At 30.7% G+C, this 26,550-nt stretch overlaps 8 protein-coding genes and 3 non-coding genes across 11 annotated transcripts; 8 read left to right on the top strand and 3 right to left on the bottom strand.

Annotated features, from left to right (window-relative positions):
- Positions 1-1,450: 1,450 nt before the first annotated feature.
- Positions 1,451-4,810, top strand: ADP1 (putative ATP-dependent permease ADP1; the record flags this gene model as incomplete). The annotated part of the gene is made up of 1 exon (XM_004180402.1): positions 1,451-4,810. The coding sequence occupies one exon, from the start codon at positions 1,451-1,453 to the stop codon at positions 4,808-4,810; it is 3,360 nt and encodes a 1,119-aa protein (XP_004180450.1).
- Positions 4,811-6,443: 1,633 nt separating this feature from the next.
- On the top strand, positions 6,444-7,316 carry TBLA0D04340 (acetate uptake transporter family protein; the record flags this gene model as incomplete). Its single annotated transcript, XM_004180401.1, has 1 exon — positions 6,444-7,316. One exon carries the CDS (start codon positions 6,444-6,446, stop codon positions 7,314-7,316), a length of 873 nt encoding a protein of 290 aa, XP_004180449.1.
- A 1,010-nt stretch (positions 7,317-8,326) lies between these two features.
- Positions 8,327-9,127, top strand: TBLA0D04330 (BAR domain-containing protein; the record flags this gene model as incomplete). Its single annotated transcript, XM_004180400.1, has 1 exon — positions 8,327-9,127. One exon carries the CDS (start codon positions 8,327-8,329, stop codon positions 9,125-9,127), a length of 801 nt encoding a protein of 266 aa, XP_004180448.1.
- A 230-nt stretch (positions 9,128-9,357) lies between these two features.
- TBLA0Dtrna2N lies at positions 9,358-9,431 on the bottom strand. The gene has a single exon. It is a non-coding gene; the product is annotated as a tRNA-Asn (tRNA).
- A 766-nt stretch (positions 9,432-10,197) lies between these two features.
- On the top strand, positions 10,198-11,631 carry TBLA0D04320 (citrate synthase; the record flags this gene model as incomplete). The annotated part of the gene is made up of 1 exon (XM_004180399.1): positions 10,198-11,631. The coding sequence occupies one exon, from the start codon at positions 10,198-10,200 to the stop codon at positions 11,629-11,631; it is 1,434 nt and encodes a 477-aa protein (XP_004180447.1).
- An 845-nt stretch (positions 11,632-12,476) lies between these two features.
- CDC10 (septin CDC10) lies at positions 12,477-13,457 on the top strand (the record flags this gene model as incomplete). The annotated part of the gene is made up of 1 exon (XM_004180398.1): positions 12,477-13,457. The coding sequence occupies one exon, from the start codon at positions 12,477-12,479 to the stop codon at positions 13,455-13,457; it is 981 nt and encodes a 326-aa protein (XP_004180446.1).
- A 6,279-nt stretch (positions 13,458-19,736) lies between these two features.
- TBLA0Dtrna1D lies at positions 19,737-19,808 on the bottom strand. Its single transcript has one exon. It is a non-coding gene; the product is annotated as a tRNA-Asp (tRNA).
- An 18-nt stretch (positions 19,809-19,826) lies between these two features.
- Positions 19,827-19,898, bottom strand: TBLA0Dtrna1R. The gene has a single exon. It is a non-coding gene; the product is annotated as a tRNA-Arg (tRNA).
- A 578-nt stretch (positions 19,899-20,476) lies between these two features.
- Positions 20,477-20,917, top strand: SPO73 (Spo73p; the record flags this gene model as incomplete). The annotated part of the gene is made up of 1 exon (XM_004180397.1): positions 20,477-20,917. The coding sequence occupies one exon, from the start codon at positions 20,477-20,479 to the stop codon at positions 20,915-20,917; it is 441 nt and encodes a 146-aa protein (XP_004180445.1).
- A 151-nt stretch (positions 20,918-21,068) lies between these two features.
- On the top strand, positions 21,069-22,877 carry PRM2 (pheromone-regulated protein PRM2; the record flags this gene model as incomplete). Its single annotated transcript, XM_004180396.1, has 1 exon — positions 21,069-22,877. The coding sequence occupies one exon, from the start codon at positions 21,069-21,071 to the stop codon at positions 22,875-22,877; it is 1,809 nt and encodes a 602-aa protein (XP_004180444.1).
- Positions 22,878-23,585: 708 nt separating this feature from the next.
- NOT3 (CCR4-NOT core subunit NOT3) lies at positions 23,586-26,129 on the top strand (the record flags this gene model as incomplete). The annotated part of the gene is made up of 1 exon (XM_004180395.1): positions 23,586-26,129. The coding sequence occupies one exon, from the start codon at positions 23,586-23,588 to the stop codon at positions 26,127-26,129; it is 2,544 nt and encodes an 847-aa protein (XP_004180443.1).
- Between the last annotated feature and the right edge of the window lie 421 nt (positions 26,130-26,550).

The raw sequence follows: 26,550 nt of genomic DNA, 5'->3' as shown, positions 1-26,550 counted from the left end.
AATATTAATTTCCAACAGATGGAAAACTAAGTATTATATATATAGGAATATACAACGATACACAACCAAGATCCAACCTTACTAGTTTTTTGGAGAAACAACAAGTTACACATAACGAGTAACAATTGTAGGTAGAGAAAGTAGCCTTAGTGGAAGTGGTTATAGCTTGATTCAGCAACTCAAGAGATATTGGAATGGGACAGAATATTATGAAGGTTTGTAAGATGTTACAAATAGCACCAAGAGGACCAATTAGCAAAAGCTAAAACAAGAACAATGAAGATAGCTAAGGAAAGGCATCTATGTAGAGGCGGCATTCTAATAATTAAAAAGTTAAAGGGGTGAGCACGTAAGTACCTTGGAGAATTAGTTAATTCTCTAGACTAGCTTCACTTGTTTTTCTGGCATACACCGTATGAGTGTAGATAGCAAGATAGTAGACAGACAGAGCAGCCACTACGAGATACGTTGTGTGGCTCATGCAGAGCTAACTCACCATTGTAGGAACTTTGTTCGAACCATCTGGAACATAGCAAATAAAGGTTAAGGCCACAGCGTGAGCTAAGGTGCTAGAGGTACACGGTAAGCCCTGCAGGTAGTTAGGAACTCCAGGGTAACTGTAGGCGTCATCATCACCACCTGTTACTCAGCTTCTTTAACACGTGCTCTTCCAGTTGCTAGCATCGTGTCTTTCCTGATTAGGAATTAGTGGATGCTAGGTCACAATTGAAGCTAATGCTCTACTTGAAAAAAAAATACATTTCGAGTAAGAAATACATTACACAAGCATGCCCATTTATTTGAGAATATGTAATATCTTAGAATATCCATAAACCATAGACACTACCCTTTAGGAAAGACATTCGTTTACTCACTAACATCTCGGTTTGTTAGGGTTATGTCGCTTTAGGGTCGGTATTTTTTAGGGTTATATGAAATGACGTTTCGATCGGCCAACATTCTCACACGTGCCTAGGTGTCTTTTTTTTTGGTTTTATTTATGCAACTTGTTTTTTATTTGTTGGATGCAGCGCGGATTCGAACTACGGATAACGGTTAATTCTGAGCATTACCCCTTCTTTAACGTGTTTCTTTTATTATTCCATAATCAACCAAAATGGATTCTCGTATTTTACCGCCCAGAATAGAGTATGTGTGGTAAGTTTATCTTGTAGATCATTATTTCTTGGCAAGACTCTGAATTTAAGTGTAGCCACCTATAACTGGCTCGTTAAATGAATTAACTTCTATCTATGAATAAAATATACAACACTATTAAAGAAAAGTAAAGATAAAAAAGGTAAAAAAATATTGCTTTTAATTGTTCAAGATACCTAAAACCTAAAATAAATTTGCCATAATTATAAGAAAACGAATGTTACTAAATTATCTGATAAGTGCCTTATCATTTGGTACCTCAATCCTTGCAAAGGATATCATATTGAAAAATATGCCCAATGATTTAGTAATTGATGAAACATGGCTAAAGGATACCCTAATGAAGGATTTCAATAAATGGTCTTCTCCGTTAAATACATTTAATAGATACAATGACAATGATGATAATAATTTTAACGAATTTATATCCTTAACGCGCTATAATAATAGAAATAATAATACAGACAATGACAAATGCCCTCCTTGCTTTAATTGTATGTTACCGATATTTGAATGTAAGCAATTTTCAGAGTGTAACCCAAATACAGGAAGATGTGACTGTCGTGAAGGGTTTGCAGGTGATGATTGTTTGACACCTTTATGTGGGAGTCTAGCTGATGACAATTCGAATAGACCAATGAGATCCAACGAGACAAATACGTGTAAAGGTCAATGTGATGATGGTTGGTCAGGTATTAATTGTAATATTTGTGAGATGGATTCTGTATGTGATTCATTTATGCCGGATTCATCGATCAAAGGTACATGTTATAGAAATGGGATGATTGTTAATAGAGTCTTTGAAGGTTGTAATGTCACTAATGAAAAAATTATTGAAATATTAAATGGTAAATTACCACAAATATCATTTTCTTGCGATAAAAAAAAGCAAGAATGCAATTTCCAATTTTGGATAGATGAGATTGAAAGTTTTTATTGTGGATTAGATGCATGTACCTTTGAGTACGATTTAAATAAAAATACAACTCATTATAATTGTGAAAATGCAAAATGTAAATGTGTCCCAGGTACAATGCTTTGTGGGAAAAATGGTTCTATTGATATTTCAGAATTTTTAACAGAAACAATTAAAGGTCCAGGTGATTTTACGTGTGATTTAAATACTCATGATTGTCAATTCACGGAACCTTCAATGAATGATTTGATTTTAACAATATTCGGTGATCCTTATATCACTTTGAATTGTCAATCAGGTGAATGTTTACATTTTAGTGAAATACCAGGTTATAAGAGTCCAACTGATCGTGAAAAGATGACTTGGAGTGAAACTATTATCCTAACTTTAACTGCTCTAGCTGTATTAACTTGTGCAACTTTATTAGTATTATACATCGCAAACTCTCCCTTGTTTAAGACTTCTTCTATACATTTATCAGATGATGAGGATGATGATATGTATTATTCAAATGAAGACGTTGCACACGCCGGTTTAAATGGAACTACTACTCAATCATTTACTAATAAACTAACACAAGTTATTACAACTATATTTGGTCTTACAGCCGTAGCTGATACATCCATTCAAGGACGAGATGATGATTTCTTAACTTCAAAACATGTAGCAGCATTATCCTTTGAAAATATTTCTTATAATGTACCATCCATCTCTGATAATAATTCAGAAAGAGATATATTAAAGAATGTTTCGGGTATTGTAAAACCAGGTGAAATCATGGCTATTCTGGGTGGCTCAGGTGCAGGTAAGACTACTCTTTTAGATATTTTAGCATTTAAGAGAAAATCAGGTCATGTTTCAGGTGATATTAAAATTAATGGTAAGAATGTTTCAAGGGAGATTATCTCTAAAATGATTGGGTTTGTAGACCAAGATGATTTCCTTTTCCCCACCTTAACAGTGTATGAAGCAGTTTTAAATAGTGCATTATTACGATTACCAAATTCAATGACTTTTTATCAAAAGCAACAAAGAGTTTTCCAAGTCCTAGAGGAATTAAGAATTTATAATATTAAAGATAGACTCATCGGTGATGATTTTGAAAGAGGGATTAGTGGTGGTGAAAAGAGACGTGTTTCCATTGCATGCGAATTAGTAACATCTCCATTGATTTTATTCCTTGATGAACCAACTTCAGGTTTAGATTCAAATAACGCAAATAACGTGGTTGAATGTTTAGTAAGATTGGCAAAAAATTATAATAGAACATTAGTATTGACTATTCATCAGCCAAGATCTAATATTTTCCATTTATTTAGTAAATTAGTATTACTAAGCTCAGGTGAGATGGTTTATTCTGGTGAAATTCGTAGAGTAGGAGAATTTTTAAAAACAAATGGTTATAGATGTCCAACTGATTATAACATTGCTGATTATCTAATAGATTTAACATTTGATAAAGAAATCAAATCAGTTGATTTCCCTCATAGAGATTTGGAAGAAGGATTAAATGAAAGTTCAGGTTCAAGCACATCATTTCCATTAAACACTGGTATCAACTTCGGTGATGATATCAATAGATTTAAACGAACTCAAACACAATTAGAATGGGAACATTTTGCAGGCCATAGAGATGAATTAAGCCATTTACTCACCAATGAAAACACGGCTAATGATTCAGCAAATATACAACAGCAATCAAAAATTGGTAATCGTAAACGTGGAATTTCCATTGGGAAAGTTAATACGCAATTATTACATACAAGATTTAAAGAAGGTGCATATTTCATGGATTTGAATCAAGAAATTTCCGAAGTTGTTAATCAAGTACCAAATTCAAGTAATTCAAATTCAACATCCACCTTATCGTTTGAGATTCCAGATTTACAAAGAGGGGCATCTTTTTTACAACAATTATTAATCTTATGCTCTAGAACGTTTAAGAATGTTTATAGAAATCCAAAATTATTATTGGCTAATTATATTCTGACAATTTTATTAAGTATATTCCTAGGGACTCTTTATTATGACGTTGCAAACAATATTAGTGGGTTTCAAAATAGAATGGGGTTATTCTTTTTCATATTAACCTATTTTGGTTTTATTACATTTACAGGATTGAGTTCTTTTGCTCAAGAGAGAAATATTTTCATTAAGGAACGTTCTAATAACTATTACTCGCCAATTGCTTACTATATTAGTAAAATATTAAGCGAAATTATACCTTTGAGAGTTTTCCCTCCTATTTTATTATCAGTTGTTATCTATCCAATGGTTGGATTGAATATGAGAAGCCATGCCTTTTTTAAATGTATTTTAATTTTAATATCCTTCAATACAGCCATTGCTTTACAGATTTTGACAATTGGTATTGTGGTGAAAGATTTAAACAGCTCTATCATTTTAAGTGTGCTTGTATTGTTGGGATCATTACTATTTAGTGGGTTGTTTATTAATACACAAGAAATTACTAATTTTGCACTCAAATATTTCAAGAATATTTCCATATTTTATTATGCATATGAATCCTTATTAATCAATGAAGTCAAAACATTGATCTTGAAGGAAAAGAAATATGGATTGAATATTGAAGTTCCGGGTGCTACAATTTTAAGTACATTCGGTTTTATTGTGCAAAACTTATACTTCGATATCAAAATACTTTCTCTTTTCAATGTAATATTTTTGATTTTGGGTTACCTAGGATTGAAGTTTATTGTTGTTGAACAAAAATAGTTGTGCCTTTTACAGAATAAAATAAAAAATTAAGAATAAAATTTAAAAAAAAAAAAATAACTAATGTTAACTTATAAATGTCAAAGCAGTTTCTGACGATTTCTCAGTAGGAACTTTTCCTGTTTGTTCTATAATATTACAATTCAAAAAAAATTTGTATACTTATTAATAGGTTCCTATATTTTGAGTGCGTTTCTTTTTCAATTATTTGATATTCTTATCTAATAATAGAAATAGAACTGAATATATAAGAATTCTTTTTAGAGTCTCTAAACTTTAGACGTTCACGAATTTTGTTTGGATTTACATTTTTACAAGATTACTTTTCCAAAACTATTACTGCAATTCGAATTCTTGGCATTGTCTCTTCGACATCGGTTAATAACTTCTACAGTATAGTTACCAACCGAATACCATTTCATTTGTCACTTACAGTATTTCAGCTGGGTAATCTTCGGAAACTGTATTCTTCTTTGTCCAGCAAAATATTAAATTCTTAGCACAATGCAGTTAGACCTAGAATTAGGTTAGCTCCGACGGATATAACTTGGCATTTCCATTCATGCGAGTCTTTAGTGTTTCCAATTTTTTTCAATCGCGTAGAATTTCCCTTTTAGTCCCAGATTAAAAGCAGCCGGCTCATAAGTTTCCGTCTCCCATACAACCGAACTTCATCATCGGTGGTTGCTAGTTAAAAAGTCTTTATTTGCCGTAGATATTTTCGGAATCCGTCAAGCCCGATTCCTATATTTTCCTGTAACAATGTTGGAAACCTGGGTTAAGCCATCGCATCCTTGGTAAAGTTATCTAGAAAAGCTGGCTTGAAGGGTTTTATCAAATTGTACTGGTTGATAATATTAAAGATAAGCTTATTGTTTTAGGCAAATAAAGTGGGATATGATATTCTATTAAAACTGGAGCCCAAATATCTCCATATTGGTAAAGGCACATTGAAATTAGGTACATGTTTATACTGTCGAATCAGTGCTATTTACCTACGGACAAGATGGGTGCTACGACAAACTTTAGGGTAATAAGCATTATAGTCGACGATCAATTTTCTTATGAAACCCAGATATCTAAATGTTGATTACTGCTTCTGTATAATGATGAGGTTTACCCAATAGTAAAACCTTTTAATTGACAAACAATTGGATTTAGGTTTAATAATTGGTAAAGTAAAAATAAAAAAAAACAGGAACTCCCCTTTCAAATTTTAGCCTGGGGGAAATTTTGATTAGAATTGAACATCTAAATTAATCTCTAGCATTAAGTTGTATATCCGATTGGCGGTCAACATACCAGATGAAAGTAAACAAAAATCTCTTTTTTTGTAACTATTTGTGGTGCCTACCTTCAATGTCTCAAGTAAAACCTAATTGCTTCTTGAAAATTTCTAGGATCATCAGTATAGTATTACTCTAGGGATAATAGCATTGAAATAATAATTTGTTAGTTAAGCATTTAACCTTTGTATAGTTTACCCCAATAATAATCCAATAAGAATTTTATAACAACAAAAATAAAAAAGCATTAAAGGCATCTCAACATACAGATAGTGTGTCTTATTTCTGAGTTAAGGAGATATAGCATTTGAATAGCAATAAAATAATATTAATATAATTATTTCAAGATGGAAGACGCATCAAGTTTAGAAGATTCCTCATTGAGTGACAAAATTGAAGAACCACCAAAAACTTATACTGATACAGATAGAGAAGATATTAGTTATCATTCATCTCATTATTTGAGACAATCTACTAGTAATAGCCCGCCCACGATAGAACGAGTATATACCGTTGGTGATAATCAAGAATTTATCGTCATTGGTAATCAAAAATTTTTAAAACAAGAATTAATTCATGCATTTGGGGGTACATTAAATCCAAGTTGGCAACCTCCACCTGCTCATAGATTTGGTAATCCAGCACCATTAGGATTATGTGCATTTGCATTAACCACGTTTGTATTGTGTGCATATAATGCCAAAGCACAAGGTATTCATATCCCCAATGTAGTTGTTGGACCAGCCATGTTTTATGGTGGGATTGTTCAAGTCATTGCCGGTATTTGGGAAATAGCGGTGGAAAATACATTCGGTGGTACAGCATTATGTTCATATGGTGGGTTTTGGATGAGTTTTGCATCATTATATATACCATGGTTTGGTATTCAAGCTGCATATGAAGGTCATGAAAAGGAATTGGGGAATGCTATTGGATTTTATTTATTAGGTTGGTGTATATTTACATATGGATTAGCATTGTGTACAATGAAATCCACAGTGATGTTTTTCACGTTATTTTTCTTATTAGGTCATACATTTCTATTATTATCCATTGGATCCTTCACTGGGAAGGAGAAAGTAACCCAGGCTGGAGGTATATTGGGTATAATAGTGGCTTTTGTAGCATGGTATAATGCATTCGCAGGTTTGACGGATAAACATAACTCATACGTTGTTCTTGGATCCATACCATTACCAAGTAATGATGCTCATGTATAAAAAAATCAAAAAAATTAATTTTTTTTCATAACGTACTTCTAATACATAATTAAACTTTATCGTAGTTTAGTTAGCGTCATTCAAAAATTATTTATGTTCGTGTAATGTTTTAAGGCTTTCTAAGTAGGACCACAGCATAACAGCATTTTAATATATATATGTATATATATATATATATATATAAAATCTTAAAATTGATATTGATAAATACAAGCAAGCAAATAAACAGACAAGAATAATTCAATTGTGGAAATCCATAGGAAGAAAAAGTTTAACAATGATTTATTCACGCAATGCAGTTCCGATCATCCGTAAAAGTATTGATATCTCTAATTATAGTAGTATTATTTAATAAAATAACAAGTTTATGATACTTTATTTGAACATATATCGATTTTCCAACATTGAATAATCGAGAACAAAGGCAGCAAGTAATAAAGGCAGTTTTATTTTTTTGTGACATTTCCGGGAAGCTTCCCCAGTATAATCCGTTTCAAAAATTTAATGCCTCGGCAAACTGAAAACTGTTCCGAGACAATTTTGAAGGATTGAGATCCGTTTGCCGTTACCCTTTTAGAAGGGAGTTCCTATGACAAAGAGTTTAGCTTATAATAAAATTCAAAGGCAATATGAGATCTGAATCCAGATTTTGAAAAGTGTTTTAGAGTTGTTTTAGTAAATGAATAAGAGTTAAGGAATTGTATTTCATTTTTTTATATATATGTTTTGGAAAGAATGTAGACTTTTTGATGGTGTGTGATGGGTATGTTATCCGAATGTCATCGGATTGTTTCCCCCTAGGCGATTTCCAAAATTTCCTAAACAAGTTTGAAAAATAAAAAAAACGACAAGAAATAAGAAAATAAAAAAGAAAGAAATTGCATTCTTGTTACGCGTTTTTAAATAAAAAAAAAAAAAAAATAAATATAATATCTACAAGATTCCACAAGATTTCACAAAGATTTAACCACACCTAATAAAGCAAGCAAACTAAACAATAAATATTCGTGATGTCGTGGGAAGGGTTTAAAAAAGCTATCAACCGAGCAGGTAATAGTGTCATTGTCAAGAATGTTGACAAGACTATTGATAAAGAATATAATATGGAGGAACGTCGTTATAAAGTTCTTCAAAAAGCCGGGGATTCATTACAGAAGGAGGCTAAGGGGTATTTGGATTCTATCAGAGCCGTGACTGCTTCACAAGTGACCATTGCTGAAGTAATTTCTAATCTATATGATGATTCCAAATATGCCAATTCCAATAATAACAGTAACGTGGGTAATTATTATTTACAATCTGTACAGGATTTTGATTCTGAAACAGTTAAACAACTGGATGGTCCCTTTAGAGAGACTGTCTTGGACCCTGTTACTAAATTCTCGAGTTATTTCAAAGAAATCGACGACGCTATAAAGAAAAGAGACCACAAGAAACAAGATTATGATGCATCCAAGGCTAAAGTACGTCGACTAATCGAGAAGCCTGCGAAAGATGCATCTAAATTGCCAAGGGCTGAAAAGGAATTGGCCCTATGCAAAGACGTGTTTGATAATTTGAACGATCAATTAAAATTGGAATTGCCACAACTAATCTCATTAAGAGTGCCATATTACGACCCTAGTTTCGAAGCATTGGTCAAGATCCAGATGAGATTCTGTACTGATGGGTACACGAGGCTGGCACAAATCCAACAGTATTTAGATCAACAATCAAGAGATGATTATGCCAATGGGTTATTGGACGACCGGATTTCCGATCTCCTGCAACAGATGTCCAGTCTGGACATCTGTGCCTTGGGGTATAAATGAACATAACCAATTGCACTGCATGACAATTGTACTAGTGCTAGTTTTTATACATAGCCTACTATTATTATTAATATTATCATTATTATTATATATTTATATATCCCTACAGTACTTGTCCTTATTTTTTAACATATACTTATTCCGCATGATATACTTGACTGCCTCGGGAATTCTAGCTCACATTGTACGAATCCAGAGAAAAATTCCGGAAAAAAATTGTAGAAAATAAACGACCCCAGAGAGGATTGAACTCTCGATCTTGCGATTAACAGTCGCACGCCTTAACCAGCTTGGCCATGGAGTCGTGATTTACATGTCAGGATCCACATTATGCGCCCTCACACCACACGGACGAATGGTTAGCCCCCCCACGCTTCACAGCACTCCCCGCACCCGCCAGGAACAGTTTCCATATTGGGTGTTCCGTACGAAGTATTCCCTTTCCGTACCCGCCAGATGTGCTCCGCGCGTAACGTTCTGGGCGTCACGCGCGCGTGACCCGTGACCTGGGGGGTCCCCGAACTTTACACGATATAACAATAATAGCTCACAATTGTCTGCAGATCCCCGGCCGGGTTACGTCCAGAATCTCGCACCAGCAATTATCGGTGACCGGTTGTGGCGTGTGTTGTATGGCGCGTGGCCTATGCCCACCCTAAAAAAACACCTATGACCGGAGAATAAATATTTGAATAGGAAGCCTACATTTCGCCCTTTCTTTGGTGTTTCATCCTTATAAAATGACAATATAAACTTACCCTTAATTTCGCGATTTATCAATTGTTTTTATTGTCTGTTGTTTATTGTCTGCTGTTTTTTTTTCTTTTAATTATAATTTTAATTTTCGATTTGCAACTTTCATCTCTAAATATTTACTTTTTCTTATTCCGATCGCCCCTTAAAAATTGCTCTCTCCATAATATTTAATATTTAAAAAAAAGCATCATCAGCCCTTGATTGAAAATATTAACGTTATCTAAAACAAAAATACAAAAATATAGTAATAATAATATTAATCTTAATATTAATTTGCATCATAAAAACATCGCTATTATTATTGAATTATCATCATGTCCACTATCTTATCTACACAAACACGAAACATGCTAGCTAGATCTGCTTTCAAGCAATGCTCTTCCAAGTATACTTTACAATTGGTAGCTAATCGTTTATACTCAAATGCTTCTGAAAAGACTTTAAAGGAAACTTTTGCAGAAATCATTCCAGCTAAAGCTGAAGAAATCAAAGCTTTCAAGAAACAATACGGTAAGACTGTCATTGATGAAGTTCGTTTGGAACAAGCCTATGGTGGTATGAGAGGTATCAAGGGTATTGTTTGGGAAGGTTCTGTTTTGGACCCAGAAGAAGGTATCAGATTCAGAGGCCGTACAATCCCAGATATCCAAAAGCAATTGCCAAAGGCTCCAGGTGGTGATGAACCATTACCAGAAGCTTTATTCTGGTTGTTATTAACTGGTGAGGTCCCAACCGAATCTCAAGTCAAAGCTTTATCTGCCGATTTGGCTTCTAGATCCAAGTTGCCAGACCATGTCACCAATCTATTGGATAACTTCCCTAAGGAACTACATCCAATGGCCCAATTCTCTGCTGCTGTCACTTCTTTGGAAACTGAATCCAAATTCGCCAAAGCTTATGCTGAAGGTGTCACCAAGACTGAATATTGGAAGTACACTTTTGAAGATTCCTTGGATCTATTGGGTAAATTGCCTGTCATTGCTTCCAAGATTTACCGTAACGTCTTCAAGAACGGTAAGATTAATCAAATCGATGCCAATGCCGATTACGGTAAGAATTTCGCCAATTTATTAGGTTATGAAAATAATGAATTTGTCGAATTAATGAGATTGTACTTGACCATCCATTCTGATCATGAAGGTGGTAATGTCTCTGCTCACACTACTCATTTAGTCGGTTCTGCTCTATCTTCTCCATTCCTATCCTTCTCTGCTGGTTTGAATGGGTTAGCTGGTCCTCTACATGGTCGTGCCAATCAAGAAGTTCTTGAATGGTTATTCAAATTAAGAGAAGAAGTCAAAGGTGATTATTCCAAGGAAACCATTGAAAAATACTTGTGGGATACTTTGAACTCTGGTAGAGTTGTCCCAGGTTATGGTCATGCTGTTTTGAGAAAGACCGATCCACGTTACATCGCTCAACGTGAATTCGCTTTGAAACATTTCCCAGACTACGAATTGTTCAAGTTAGTCTCTACCATCTACCAAGTAGCTCCAAAGGTATTAACTGAACACGGTAAGACCAAGAACCCATGGCCAAATGTAGACTCCCACTCTGGTGTATTATTACAATATTACGGTATGACTGAAGCCTCCTTCTACACTGTCTTATTCGGTGTTGCAAGAGCCTTTGGTGTATTACCACAATTGATCATCGACAGAGCTGTCGGTGCTCCAATTGAAAGACCAAAATCTTTCTCTACTGAAAAATACAAGGAATTGATCCAAAATATTACTTCCAAAAATTAATGATTGAATAGTAAACAATAAAAAATTTATGAATTAAAATAAAAAAAAACAATTTAAAAAGACGCTTTTGAACAAAGTAAAAACGTTTCAAACATTAGAAAAAATTCAAGCTTTTTTTAGTTTTTATTATTAGTTTTTTTTATTATGATTATTCTCCTCTTCATTCCTCTTTTTTTTCTTTATTTGAAAGATATTATCTCTAACGCATATGTCCTATTTATATCTTATATATATCTATATATTCTAAATTAAACAAAGTAATGAATTCCACTCCCTTCTCCTCTTCTCCCCTAAATAATCTCCTTAAAATAAATACTTTCATTACCTTCGTGTCTTTGTTTTTGTTTTCTCCATTTGAGAAATATTTCCCAACTTGGATAACTTTTGGGTCATTACGCACGAGATTTCCTAATTAGATTCATTATCCCTCGAGATCACAAAAACAGAAAATTTGACCGTTTAATTTAATTTTTTATTTTTTTTTTTGATTTAGTGTGAACCTACCTAATAATAATGGGAAAATTGAAAATTAGTATAATACATACACACAACATACTAGGATACTCAGTGTAAACATCTTTAAAAGTAAGAAAAAACACATAATTTAAAAATAAAATCAAAATTTAAAATTTAAATATTAAAAGAAAAAATCACGTACTTGTGTAAAAATATCAACATTCTTTAGAAGATAATTCAATAAGATAATTTCCTTTACATAAATTATCCTTACCGTTACACAACCTCTCATTGTTTTTTCTTCTGTCAAAGACAAAAAAAAAATAGCCAAATTAAAATAAACGGAAACATTCACTTCATTTAAAATATACTCATTTTATAACAATATGATGAATTCAAATACAATCAATCCAATTCAACCATCTTCTTATGTCGGGTTCGATACTATTACAAATCAAATTGAACATCGTCTATTAAAGAAAGGTTTCCAATTCAATATTATGGTAGTAGGTAGTTCTGGTTTAGGTAAAAGTACTCTAATTAACACTTTATTTGCATCTCATTTAATTGATTCCTCCACAGGTAAAGATATTACTCAATTGCCAGTCTCAAAAACTACTGAAATTAGAGTCTCCACTCATGCCTTAGCTGAAGATAAAGTTCGTTTAAACGTAAATGTCATCGATACTCCAGGTTTTGGTGATCATATCAACAATGATAAAGCATGGGAACCAATTGTTAAATATATTAAAGAACAACATTCTCAATATTTGCGTAAAGAATTGACCACTAATAGAGAAAGGCATATCCCTGATAGTCGTGTTCATGCAATCTTATATTTCTTACAACCAAACGGTAAAGGTTTGTCTAAATTAGATGTAGTTGTATTGCAAAAATTAACTGAAATCGCAAACGTTATTCCAGTCATTGGGAAATCTGATACTTTAACTTTATCTGAAAGAACAAGATTTAGAAGAATCGTTCAAAGAGAATTTAAAAAATATCATTTAAGAATTTATCCTTATGATTCTTCAGATTTAGAAGATGATGAAATAGAATTAAATCAAAGTATAAGATCAATTGTTCCATTCGCTGTAGTTGGGGCAGAAAGAGAAATTGAAGCAAATGGTGAAACTTTTAGAGGTAGAAAGACTCGTTGGGGATTAATTAATATAGATGATATTAATCAATGTGAATTTGTCTATTTAAGAGAATTTTTGATTAGAACTCATTTACAAGATTTAATTGAAACAACTTCATTCGTTCATTACGAAGGTTTCAGGGCAAGACAATTATTAGCTTTAAAGGAAAATGCCAATAGTCGTGCATCTGCTCATATGTCAACTACTAATAGTACTTACCAACATTAACCTTTTTTATGTATTACTTACTCAACTGTCTTCTGATAAAAAGTTTCTCTAATTGGTACTCCTTAATATGACTAACTGTTTTATTACTTATATTATATCATCGCTATGTGTTACCATATGTGTTACTTTTTTTTCCTTCCATTTCATTTCATTTTCCCTCATTTACTATAATTATCAATAAAATATAGATAAATTTAACTAAAAATTTATAAGAACTGTATTCCTTTTTCTTTAACTATTAATTATTCTTATAACAATTATTAACTGTGTTTTTTTACATTTTAAACTTTACGTATATATAGTTTAAGTACTGGTTCAGTATTTTTTTGATATTATAACATATATATATATATATAATTATATGTATATAATAAAATCTATCAAATATGGTTTAGATTATATGTTAATTAAATTTAAATTATATAACAAGTTAAACATGTAATATTTAAATTTATTTTCTCTATTCAATTAATATAAATAATTAAATTAATAATCAAGATTGCAAAAAATAATATTATTATGGACTCTATACTAGTTGCTTTAGAAGAAATCTTCAAAACTTATCACATTATAACTTTAATTATAGTCATAGTGTAAATATGTAACCATAATTTCATTTATTGGCACAAATAATACCGAGGAACAGATAGAGTTGTATACTGATTTTAATATTAGATTGCTTTTAAAAATATCATTGTATGCCATACATATTCAAGCAGAAAATTATTTTATTACTTTGGTAGTTAAATACTTCAAAATGAATACTGTGAAGATGTAATACAGCATATTGAATATAATCCGTTTGAATACTTGCTACTATTATAAACTTACATTCTTAAAGGATTTATTTCTATATTCTTAACCTCAATATTTAATTTTTTTTTAAAAAATACCGTTAGCTACTGTAAATTAAATATACTCTAGTTATTTTTCCTAGTTCATTTCTTTAAATATATCTCTAACATTGTGCCTCTAAAGACGAAGAATAGTAATATATTTGTGATTAGCAGCTGAACTTTTATTAGTAACTGCATACAGAAACAATTATGGCAATTTGTATTTAGGTATATATAATTGTCTGGATTAAGAATCGTATGGCAGAGGTAGAATGTAACTTACTATGTCCTTTTGTATATCATATATTGTTTTTACCAGAATTAAAGAGTTACCTAGAAAAGATCCTACAATATTGAAATACTTTAGACCACTCAAGAAAAACATCTTCAACCATACACTCTTATGAAGTTTTTTTAATGTTCAAAAGTTTTAGATTAGAAAGTACTAACCAGCTGTTGGATACTGTTGGATAAAAATCACAAAGTTAAATAGGTTTATATTAACATTTTACAAAATTAGTTTATATTAAAAATTCAATTGAAGATCTTGGGATATAAGTGAAATATTGTTGGCATCAGCTACTCTCACAGTAAAAAATATATGCTTCATACTTTAAAGTTAATGTACACATATATAGTCTTCTATACCTTTACAGCTTAATGGGTTATTGTCAGAGCTGTGGCATTATGTGGCATTATGTGTCATAAGTCGTGGGTTTGTGTTAACAGCTAATAAAGTATGAATTTAGTCGTAATAGTTGCTTTATACAACAACTAATAACAACTTAATATAATAAATAATCCAACATGCATTAAGCATACGTGGCCTCACTACTAAAAATACCCAAGTAGTGATATTAAGAAGGTATTAGGATGTGATAGGTTCTATTTTAATATCAGACCATCAATTCGTTGATGGTGGATCTGTCCATTTTTGGAGTATAAATTACCACGAAAATATCCCAAAAGTTTATAGCTGTTCACTGTATATCCTGTATATATTATATATTCCCTTTCGAAAGAAGCAAGGAGATTTTTTTATACTAATAATGTAATAATTATGCAAACAGATTACTTAACTAAGATTAAACTATCAGCAACAATATTTTGAACAGTTCGACCGCTGGTCAGTTATATTATTATTACAGTATGCTCAATATTACAGTATGCTCAATATCACAGTATATGAATGGTTATAAAGTCTACTAAGAAAATTATATTTAAGACTGGTATATTACGTTCATCCTTTATTTCTTGGTAAATTGTACTCTAAAAGTTTATCTTTGATTAACATATACATCGTAGTGATGACGTTAGTAGCTTGAAATATGTGAATATTAATATTAAGCGAAAAGAAGAATGCATTTACACAAATATTTTCAAATTTGTTTCACAAAATTGACATTTTTTCTAGTCTCATAAAAGAATGTTGGGTATTTAATTAAATATTATTGTTGTTTTTTTACGTTTTGTTTATATTATTTTGAAAATAAGTTAAATGAATAATATTACAAAAAGAAGCTAAACAAACTGATAATTCAGAGCACCCTAATCAATAATATAAACAATGTCAGTTTAAAAGAACAATTAAACCAGAAATGAATGAAAAAAAACCAAAAAGTAATGTATTCGCAGAATGAGTGCTTTTCGTAAATGATTAACAAAAAGCTAAATGTATGAGATGATACAACAAGCATCTGACGTAGGTACATCTTTTCAACTACCTATGTAGGAAAGATTAAAGATAAAGATAATTTAAAAGAGATTACATACTAATTTAGAGATTATTATTCTAAAAAAATTAAAAATTACCACCTTTAGTTTTATAAATTTAAGAAATCCATGAGAAATTTATCCATATTTCAAAGCGTCAATTCTTACTAAACTTTATTAAAAGTAAAACTGTTAAATCTAAACATTTTATTTAACATACTTTCTTTTACTAAAAATTAAATGGGAATATTTTTACTATTCCTAAATAATATAAAGAAGTTATTGTAATATAAAACTGAAAATAGTTTAAATATAGATATAATGGGCAAGGATTGGCTAGATAGAAACTCCTAGAAGTTTAGAACAAAAAACTATTAACTGAATGAATGATAATATCATCACTTTCCTATCAAATAAAATACTAGATTCATAAGGAAAACTGTTTTAAAAATTTTAATGTAAACTTATATATTTTTACTTTTTAACTCTAAATATATAGTCAAATAATAAATGTTATATAGATAATCTACTCTATCAGAAAACTTAAAAAGAATTCTAATTCTATATTTATTGATAATCAAGTATTGTAGAACCCAACCTGATCTGCCAAATTTCAAAATCAATTCATTCTAACTTTTTATGAATGATATTAGGATGAGGATAGTAGAAAATTTGAATATATATAACGTTAATGAGACTTATTCATAATTAAATTCCAAATTGTAAGTATAGTTTATAACATTCTATCTTTTACTGATAATATTTTGTCGGTTTAAAACCATCATATATAATAGAAATTTCAGTTTTATAGGGTAGGTACATACTGGTATTCAGAAAAAACTAATTTATGAGCTATTTCCAAAAGTAGAGCAAAAAAAAATCTATAGAGTGGCTCTCATATATTCCTTTTTAACTATTGAGCCTATCCCATTGTAAAATTACGAATGACTTCCCAGCGAAAATTTACAACTACAAATAAATGTATGCATAACTCAGTTCAATTAATAAGTAGTAAAATGTATTAGGTCTCCATATTTTTTCAATATGTTAATAGCTTATAATAATTTTTTTCATAATTTAGTTTGAGTAAGCTAACACTATGTGCTGAATTATGATGAAATCATGACTAGAATTTACCAGATGAAACTATATAACAAATATGAGCATATTAACATTGTGTTACTAGGTCAATTAGATTTAAGAATTATGTGATTTATTATATATAATATTCATTGTAGCTAGCTTTATATATGGCTATACAATTAACAAAAGTTAATCAAATAGTGAATGTCAAAAAAGTAGCTCACGTGATTATATAATTAGCAAATTTATTATTATAAAATATAATTAACATAAAATATATTATGTACTATTTATAATATAATTTAATAAATTATTACTAATATAATTAGATAAATGTTTGAATGTTATTAACAATAAATAATAATATATAAACAAGTATCATAGTAAGTATATATTCTATATTTTAAAATCGAATACCTTCATGTGATCCGAACCAATATTATTAGTTAATATAATAGATGAAGTTTATTGTGATCAGTAAATTTTTTATATATATATTACCGAGAGCATACGCGATAGTAATTGAATTAACAATAAGATATGAATGCAACTATATTACTCTTGGAGATTATGACATGCTACGTGCCTTACCAATAATAATAACCCTTAGCTTTTTGGTCTCCATGTAAAATTTTTATACAATTTTTTAGGTAATAGTTTTCATTTTATTGTAATTAACATGCTTTTATTTGGTTAACGTACACTATAAATAATATAAGAATAGTTTTGAAAATAATATCATTTTGAAGGTGATACGAATCTTCTTAATTGTAAATAATAATTATTGTATTAGCTAGAACTTCAATTGAAGACTCACCAAGTTGTTCCACTTGTACTTGTCCTTTCATTATGAGATTATTTCTATTACTCTACGTACATTTTTTTAGAGAGTATTTTATTAATAGAAGATAATTACTTTACGTGGTTGACACGGCAGTATTTCTTGCTATTCTAAGATATTATTTTAATATCAGTCACCGATAGTATTAGTCTGTAAAAGAATGTAATAAAACCTTTACACAAAAGGCAAGAAATAGCAACATATGGAGGCTTATAGTTTTATTATGGATTTTTATTTGTATAATGAGATGTAACGATATTTGATTATCTAAAACTTTGAAAGATTTCAGTTCACACACAGTATCCGTTACTAATAGGAGCAAGAAATATGCTATCTACAAATAAAATTAAATAGAAAAAATATTCTGAATGATTAACATGACCAACATTCAGTATTTAGTTGAGTACCTAATCATCTTTTGGAGGAAACTAACCATTGATTTATTGTACATTTCGAAAATTACTGAAATAAATAGCTTATTTAATATTCCATGATATATATGCTTATTACATGTTATCTATGGGCAATATATAAATCGAATACTAACCAATTTTTGAATCTGGTGAGATAGGAAAATTTAAATAGTATACCTAGTACTATTAAAAATAGAAATTATCGATAATAACCATATATGTTAGCTATTTCAAAGCTTTGTTTACAGAAAAAACAAACAAACAATATTATGCCTATTAAAATTAAGAACAAATAATTCCATAGCTTACATAATAGGCTTAATACATCGGGATAAAAGATACTACATTCCGTGTTTAAAGATTACTTTAGAAAGAAATAATTTGTTTTGATCTTAGTAAAATTTGAATACCTAACCAGGTTGATTACTATAATATTATAAACAATTTATATTATAAAAATCAATTATAAACATTATTGATATAAAAAACTAAAAGAATATGGAAAATATGACTCACTTCCAATAATTCTATACAAGATAATGAGTGACTTTACATGTAAGGAGTTTAATAACGTTAATCAATAAATAGCTGTAAACGTAGTTGCAAGTTCAAAAAAATAACATTACATTAAAATGAGTATTGTGCCAATTATTTAGAAATTTTTGGTATATATATGGTTATTTAGAAACTGGTGTCGTTTTATTAAGGCTATTTTATTAGTGTTGCATATATTCACTTCAGTATAAAAGACCTCTTGAAGCTTTTCTATATTAGCTATCATGTTACGAAGATAAATTAATTAAATTTTTGCCAAATAATAATACTTTTCCACGTAAGCTAAACATTTTCATTAATATTTCATTATTGTCGCTATCATGTGCATAAGAACTTTATTAAGCTTAGTAAACTGCTGGAAAATAATATTATTATTTTCTAATTATTTCGTAAAAAGACATTTTTATCAAGTGTTTAATTTTGACATGCCTGTTTTGTGGTTAATAATTAAGGTATTAGTTAAATAAGAGAAATGTTCTTTAGAGTTAAAGAACATTTATCAATGGAGCTTATTTTAGCTTACTATATAAAGAGCATATTTTTTAAATAAATATAGATGTTTATAGAGTATGTAAAAGAAGTAATCCAAAATTACTTCAAAATACATTATTAAATAATGTGAGACTCTCTTCAATTCCAGTATAAACTATTTTCATTTCAAGCATAATCAAGGAATTCCACGCATTCATAAAGTAAACTTAAATAAACTTCAGGAAAATTTACATATATATCATACTTTCTAATGAGTCCAAAATATATGAACGAAGTAAGGATGTGTATGTCCTGATTTTAATGGTTGAAACGATCACGTGACATGTCATAAATTTCAAAAAATAATCTCCTCGACGGGGAATTGAACCCCGATCTGGCACGCGACAAGCGCCCATTCTAACCATTAAACTATCGGGGAAAAGACAAAGAAGTAAAGCACTCACGGTGGGGGTCGAACCCACAATCTTCTGATTAGAAGTCAGACGCGTTGCCATTACGCCACGCGAGCTTTATTTCTTGAAAATTGTTTTAATACGAGACAGACAGGACAATGATGGTATTTCAGAGTTTGGATAGTACTGAGATCAATAGTTACAAGTTGTATTGTTGGAATATGGTTATACCATTTTTTATTAAGTGATAAAAGACTTTGTATCACGTGACTTATTGTTTAAAATGTGTTTTTCTTTTTATATCGAAAACACTATTTAAGAAATATATTCATTTTAGTTATAGTATTTACTATATATTTCAAAATAGGATAATCGTCTTTACATCTTAAACACTGTAAAACAATGTCTAACTCTCTTGAATCCCAGTATTCTGAAATAATAAACTGGAGTTTTCCATTAGTTTTTTGCCCAATATTATATAGCTATAGTTTTTTTTTAACTTAGTTTGACTTGCTCAACCTTATATTTAAAATATTCTTAATTTTTTTTCTTCTTTTGTATAAGGCTTATGCTCACATATTTTTCACTGCGCATTTCTACCACAAATATAATAAGGTATATATCTTAAAAAAAATAATAAAAAATGAAGTCATAAATCTGCATTCATTGAAACTTAAAAACATATTCATAGAACATGTCTTATGATATGCTGAATACTTTCCTTAATTCAACACCTTATGATATTTTGGTTCAGAATGAACGGGGAGTAACTTTATTTGGCTACCCGTTTTTTTCAACTTCATTTTTGTTACCAGGTGTTGATCCACCTAGTTACCAATTATCTTTATTCGATAAGTCTACTATCCACACTAAGAGATCGTTAGTTCCTTTAAGAAATTCTTCATCTTTACATTCAGTTACTGAACTGTATCCAGTAACAACTCCATTAGACGCGAAGGAAAAATGGTATGTATCAATGGACTGGTCAGGTGAAATAAAATCTGGCACAGGTCTTGCTGATGTCGATGATCAAGGTTGGACCTATGCTTGGTCATTTATTGCTGATCGGTGGAAGTCTAGTAAAGGCCTAGTCCGCCGTCGCATCTGGGTTAAGCTACCTGAAACAGATCTGTAACATATCTAATTCAGACTATAGAATGTTACCAAATTCTTTTACAAATTCTTTAAATGTGATTCTTACATTAATATATATAAAGAGAAAGTTAAAATTACACTCATGTTTAATGGTTAAAGGATAATGGAGTTAACACATAGGCTAATAGGATATGAAGGTATTTAATTCTGAACCATTAGCTTCACGATTATTAGATAATATATTTCACCCATTTCTAATTTACAATCTTTCCTTGAGCTTTACCATCGTTTGGTTTATATATATATTGCTTCAAAATTCGAATACCCATTATGATAGTGTCCAATCTACGTTGGAATATATCACTCAAACTGATTCTAAGCCGCTGCAACCCAGCACTGTAACCAAAACATCAGTTCATACCGTTACAAACTCCAATCATATTTTATCTACATATACATCAGTTCATACCGTTACAACCTCCAATTATATTATATCTACATATACGTCGGTAGTGACTGAAAGCCCGATTCTCTTACAAAATACAAGCTTTCTTACTTCCGCACTTAATGATAACTTTAATTCTTATGAACGTTCTGTTATTAATTATATTAAAGATGACTGGTATTCCAAGTTAAACAGCTCAGTTTATTTAAATTGGGCTTCAATCAAAGAAGATACTATCAGTAATTTGCGGCTAATTAGAAATGGTTTTCAGTCCAACATTATTGATCCGTTAATCACTCAAAACAACTCTATAATAGATCAGATTAATAATCTAACTTCTACATTGTATCTGCTGAATGCTGCTCAAATAGGTAGCGATAGAAGCGACATAGATAATATTTCATTAGATTTAACTTTTTTGGACAATATATTGTACACATTTGATAATGATTCGGATACAATGAAAAATTTAATTTGGAATGATATTAATTTCACCAATATAGATGCTAATATACTTTTACCAACAGGTATTCATAACTTCTCTATACCCCAAATTTTAGAGAAAAGAGATGAAACCTATGTAAGTGACACCTCCGACAGGGAAACTGATTTCTATGTACGATGTAAGATTATATCGATAATTTTACCCTTCATATATCTGATTATGATAATACTTTTAACAATATATGACTACCTAAGATTTAAGCTTCAAAATAAACAATTTAATGCATTATTTACTGAATTTCTTCAAATTCAAAACGAAAAACATCAGCCAAATTCCTATACAATTCAATTTTCTGACCCTTCATTTGCAGAACTACGAATATTCATTAAGAATATCAGCTACACTATTGAGAATATTATTATTTGGTGTTTAACTAGACATTTACTGAAATATTTTGGTCGTAAGGGTAACCAAAAAAAAATCAATAACTTCAGTGTATGGTTTTTCAAATTAAATAAACGGCTGATAATATTGCTTATGCTGCTGGTATTTTATACTCAATTAATTTCTAGCCTCATAAAATTTCAAAGCATTAACTTTTCGAATAAACCGTCAACAAGTAGTCTCCAAAAACGAGACGATGTAAATTCATATCCTATAGGTAATGAGAGCCTGGTCCTAAATACAGCAACACCAGCAACGGAACAGCTATTTGATATCCTAGCTATTAATATCCATCAAACAGTTCTCTCATATATGAATGATTATATCGACCAGGTAAATACTAATTTCACTACTTATTTTAATAATGTAGAATTTAAGAATTCATTTATTGGAGTACCAAGCTGGAATAACTTAACTAATACAGCTTGCGACATCCCACAGTTCAATCTTACTAGTATCGTTGAACAGTTGCAATTTGCACAAACTATCACATACACTGAAAAATACGAAACTAGCTCTCATTTAGTTAAGCTACAAAATAATTATATGGAGTCCACCATCTTAGTACATTGGTGCATGATAACCAAATGGCTTTATATATCGTGGGCCATTGCATATGTAATACATTTTCTAATCGGAATATTTATAGTTCCACATTTGTGTTGAGGTTATACATAACTCAACGAATTTTGCTCGCATAAGAGCGATTTTAATGGCATACTACACACAATATTATAGATATTTATTTAGCATCATGTAGCCTATACATAGTTCGTCGGATATGGCTATTTTTTATATATAACAATACAATATTGTCATTATTTATTAACCGTTTATTCCGGATCGAGTCTTCGCGATCATCATGTAAAATTAAAATTAATATCGGTGGAAAAATAACGACGAAAACCTTCTTGCAGTAATTATCAGCTCTTATTAAATAAAAGCAAAGTAAAACCGGCTCCACTATATAGAAAAAGTACTACATTTGTTTAACCAACTCAATATCGGCAAATTTATTCCAGTAATCGCCTATTATATTGATCAAATTAAGCGTTTTATTGCTATTAAAAAACTACTGAATCCAATATATTATATTACAAATTAGAATAATTTTTTCAAGCTTGCTGGATAACTGTTGCACTTTATCGTTTAGCCCCAACTATTAAATAATTGCTAAAAAATTATATACTACAATTATATTGGTTAATATCTAACCTTTTTATTTTTATTTTCTAGACATCACTGTAGTTTGATAATTCTTCTAGTGTGTCCACTCAATTTCTAGACAACAAATTTGATATTAAATATACCAATATAATAAAAAGATAGAAAGTGTTAACAAAGTTTATACAAACAAGATAACTCTTTTCTAAAATGGCCCATAGAAAATTACAACAAGAGGTTGACAGAGTTTTCAAGAAAATCAACGAAGGCCTTGATGTATTCAATACATATTACGAAAGACATGAAAGCTGTCTGAATAACCCTTCACAGAAGGAAAAATTGGAAGCAGATTTAAAACGAGAAGTCAAGAAATTACAGAGACTTAGAGAACAGATAAAATCTTGGCAGAGTTCACCAGATATCAAAAATAAAGATGAACTTTTGGACTATAGGAGGTCTGTTGAAGTCGCCATGGAGCAATACAAGATTGTGGAGAAAGCCTCGAAAGAGAAGGCATATTCAAATAACAGCCTGAAAAAATCAGAGAACATGGATCCTGAAGAACGAAAAAGAAGGGAAACATCTGATTATTTGTCATCAATGATCGATGAGTTAGAAAGGCAATACGAAGCATCTCAAATTGAAATCGATAGACTGATACTATTAAATAAGAAAAAGAAAACTGCCTCAGTTAGTAACGATGAAAAAAAAGATCGTCTAAAAAATTTACAAGTTAGATATAGATGGCACCAACAGCAGATGGAATTGGCTTTAAGGCTGCTAGCAAATGAAGAACTAGACCCAGATGCCGTGGATGATATTCAGGACGACATTGATTACTATGTTAAATCAAATAGTGAAAATGATTTTATTGAGGATGAGACAATATATGATACACTAAATTTACAATCGAACGAAGCAATTGCCCATGAAGTTGCTCAGTATTTTGCTTCACAACTAAATAATGATGAAGAAGCTATTGAAGAAGCTCCTGGAACAAAAGAATCCCTTAAACAATCAAGGAAAGAACAGAGGAAGGCTGAAAGAGAAGCAAAGAAGGCTGCTAAAGCTGCTGCTAAATTAGCTCCAAAGAGCTCAACTGCCACTACACCAACAACAACACAAAATGGAAGCACTGTGGCGTCAACAATAGCATCTCCATCAAGCACAGCCCCAATAATAGAAAACCAAAAGGAGCTATCAACTACTTCTAGCATATCAAGTTTATCGCCTTCACCTATAGCAACTTCATTAAATTCGTCAAAGGTAATATCAGCCTCTACGACAGTGCCAAATACTGCAAGGAGTCCGAATAGTAGTTCTATATCATCAATGAAATCTTCTTCTGTGTCATTACAACCAACAGAGCTAGATGGTACAATTCATATTCACCAAGGCAAAAATGGCGCAACTACTACTAGTACTCTTAGACCTGCAACTGTTCCAATTAGACCTGCTGGTGAAATGAAATGGTCGGTTGCTGCATCTCATGGTCTTGAAAAAGAAAAGAAATCATTAGGGGCTTCTTCTACAAATAATGCTTCTACTTCGTCAAGCACAATAATAAATCAAGACATGTCAAAGTCTCCATCAACTACAACAGCCCCAACCTCATCCATAACTAGTAGATCATCGAGTGTAGTTAATACACCAACTTTCTCTCACCCTTCCTTGGCAACACCAACGGTTGAAAGAGAGTCTTTATACGTTTCTTCAAATTCCTCTTCAACTTTAAATTCCTCGAATATAATACACCAAACAAGTTCAAACTCAAAAGGAAACAACTTTTTAAACCAATTGAATGCAGGAAAATTAGATAGTAGGACTAAGCCTAGTGATGTTTCATCACATGAAGAGAGTGTTTCAAAAAAATCTCTTCTACAAGATGTTTCAGAGTCTTCCTCAATTATAGATAAGAATATTCATTTGTTGGTTGATGATTATGAATCAGATATAACAGACGATGAACTTGAAAATGAGCCGAACCTAAATGATTTTAATCCTTCGGATATTGAAGGACTACGAAACAAATTAAGCGTTAAAAATAAATTAAATGAAACACTATTACAGGAATATGAACTTCTTTTACTACCTAGCGGTATCCAACAGTTTATCATGGGAACAGAACTCTATAAAAATAAATTAAACAGCTTGGTAAATGACTTGGGTGGATATAGAAGATCAAGAGACTCTTGTTTTATTCCTAGGTTACATTCTATCCCTTATGGCGTTAATCCTCCCACTCCATTAGATGCATTTAGATCTACTCAGCAATGGGATGTTACTTGTTGTTCTCTTCGTGACGTTATACTTTCTCAAGCAAATTCTAAAGAAGATAAACTGAAAAAGATTTTGGAGAAGTTTAGAAGTCTAGAAACTTTTACATTATTTTATAATTATTATTTTTCTGTAACCCCACTGGAAAAAGAAGTTTCAATGGTAGTTTTGGCAGAAAGGGATTGGAGAATAACTAATAATGAAACAATGTGGTTCTCAAGACAGGGAGAGGCAAAACTTTCCGATGAACTTTATGAAATAGGTGATTATCGAATCTTTTCATTAGAAGATTGGACAGTTCATGAAAAGCTAAACTTCAAGTTAGATTTTGGAATTTTAAAGGAAACAAGGCGTGACGGATCTATTACTACTGTTACTTCAAATTCTCAACATGCAAATAAGGAGGAAGAACAACTCTCACATGGTCAACAGCTATTACAGCAACTGAAGAGAGGCAAATTTGCCAACGACAGATAGCAACTTTGGTTCAGTAATTTTCCAATTTTTTTTACTTGAAATCGTTTTATTATCTCGTTGTGACTGTTCAAGAAATTATGTATGTAATTTTATAACCAGTTATTTATTAGCTTTTATTAAATCTTTCACGAACTGATTTAAAGACGTGATAAATATGCAGATGATTTTCAATTGAATGCTGCATATGTTTCTTGATGAATGCAAATAGCCATGATAACAAAGATGCTTTAAAGGAAAAAAGAATTTTAAATACTTACCTGAATTACTAGAAACTTAACTGAAGAAAAAAATAATTTAGTTTCGTTATAAAGTCTTTAGAATATTCATTATAAAAAGAAATAAATTATAATAATTACAAATATAAGTAGTGCTGCTATCTTATTTGGATAATAATATTCATATTTATAAATTACCGTAGAGA

The sequence above is a fragment of the Henningerozyma blattae genome, chromosome 4 (assembly GCF_000315915.1).
Source record: "Henningerozyma blattae CBS 6284 chromosome 4, complete genome".
NCBI classification, from domain to species: domain Eukaryota; kingdom Fungi; phylum Ascomycota; class Saccharomycetes; order Saccharomycetales; family Saccharomycetaceae; genus Henningerozyma; species Henningerozyma blattae.
Note: the sequence above shows the minus strand (reverse complement) of the source record. Positions and strands in the feature narration are given on the sequence as shown.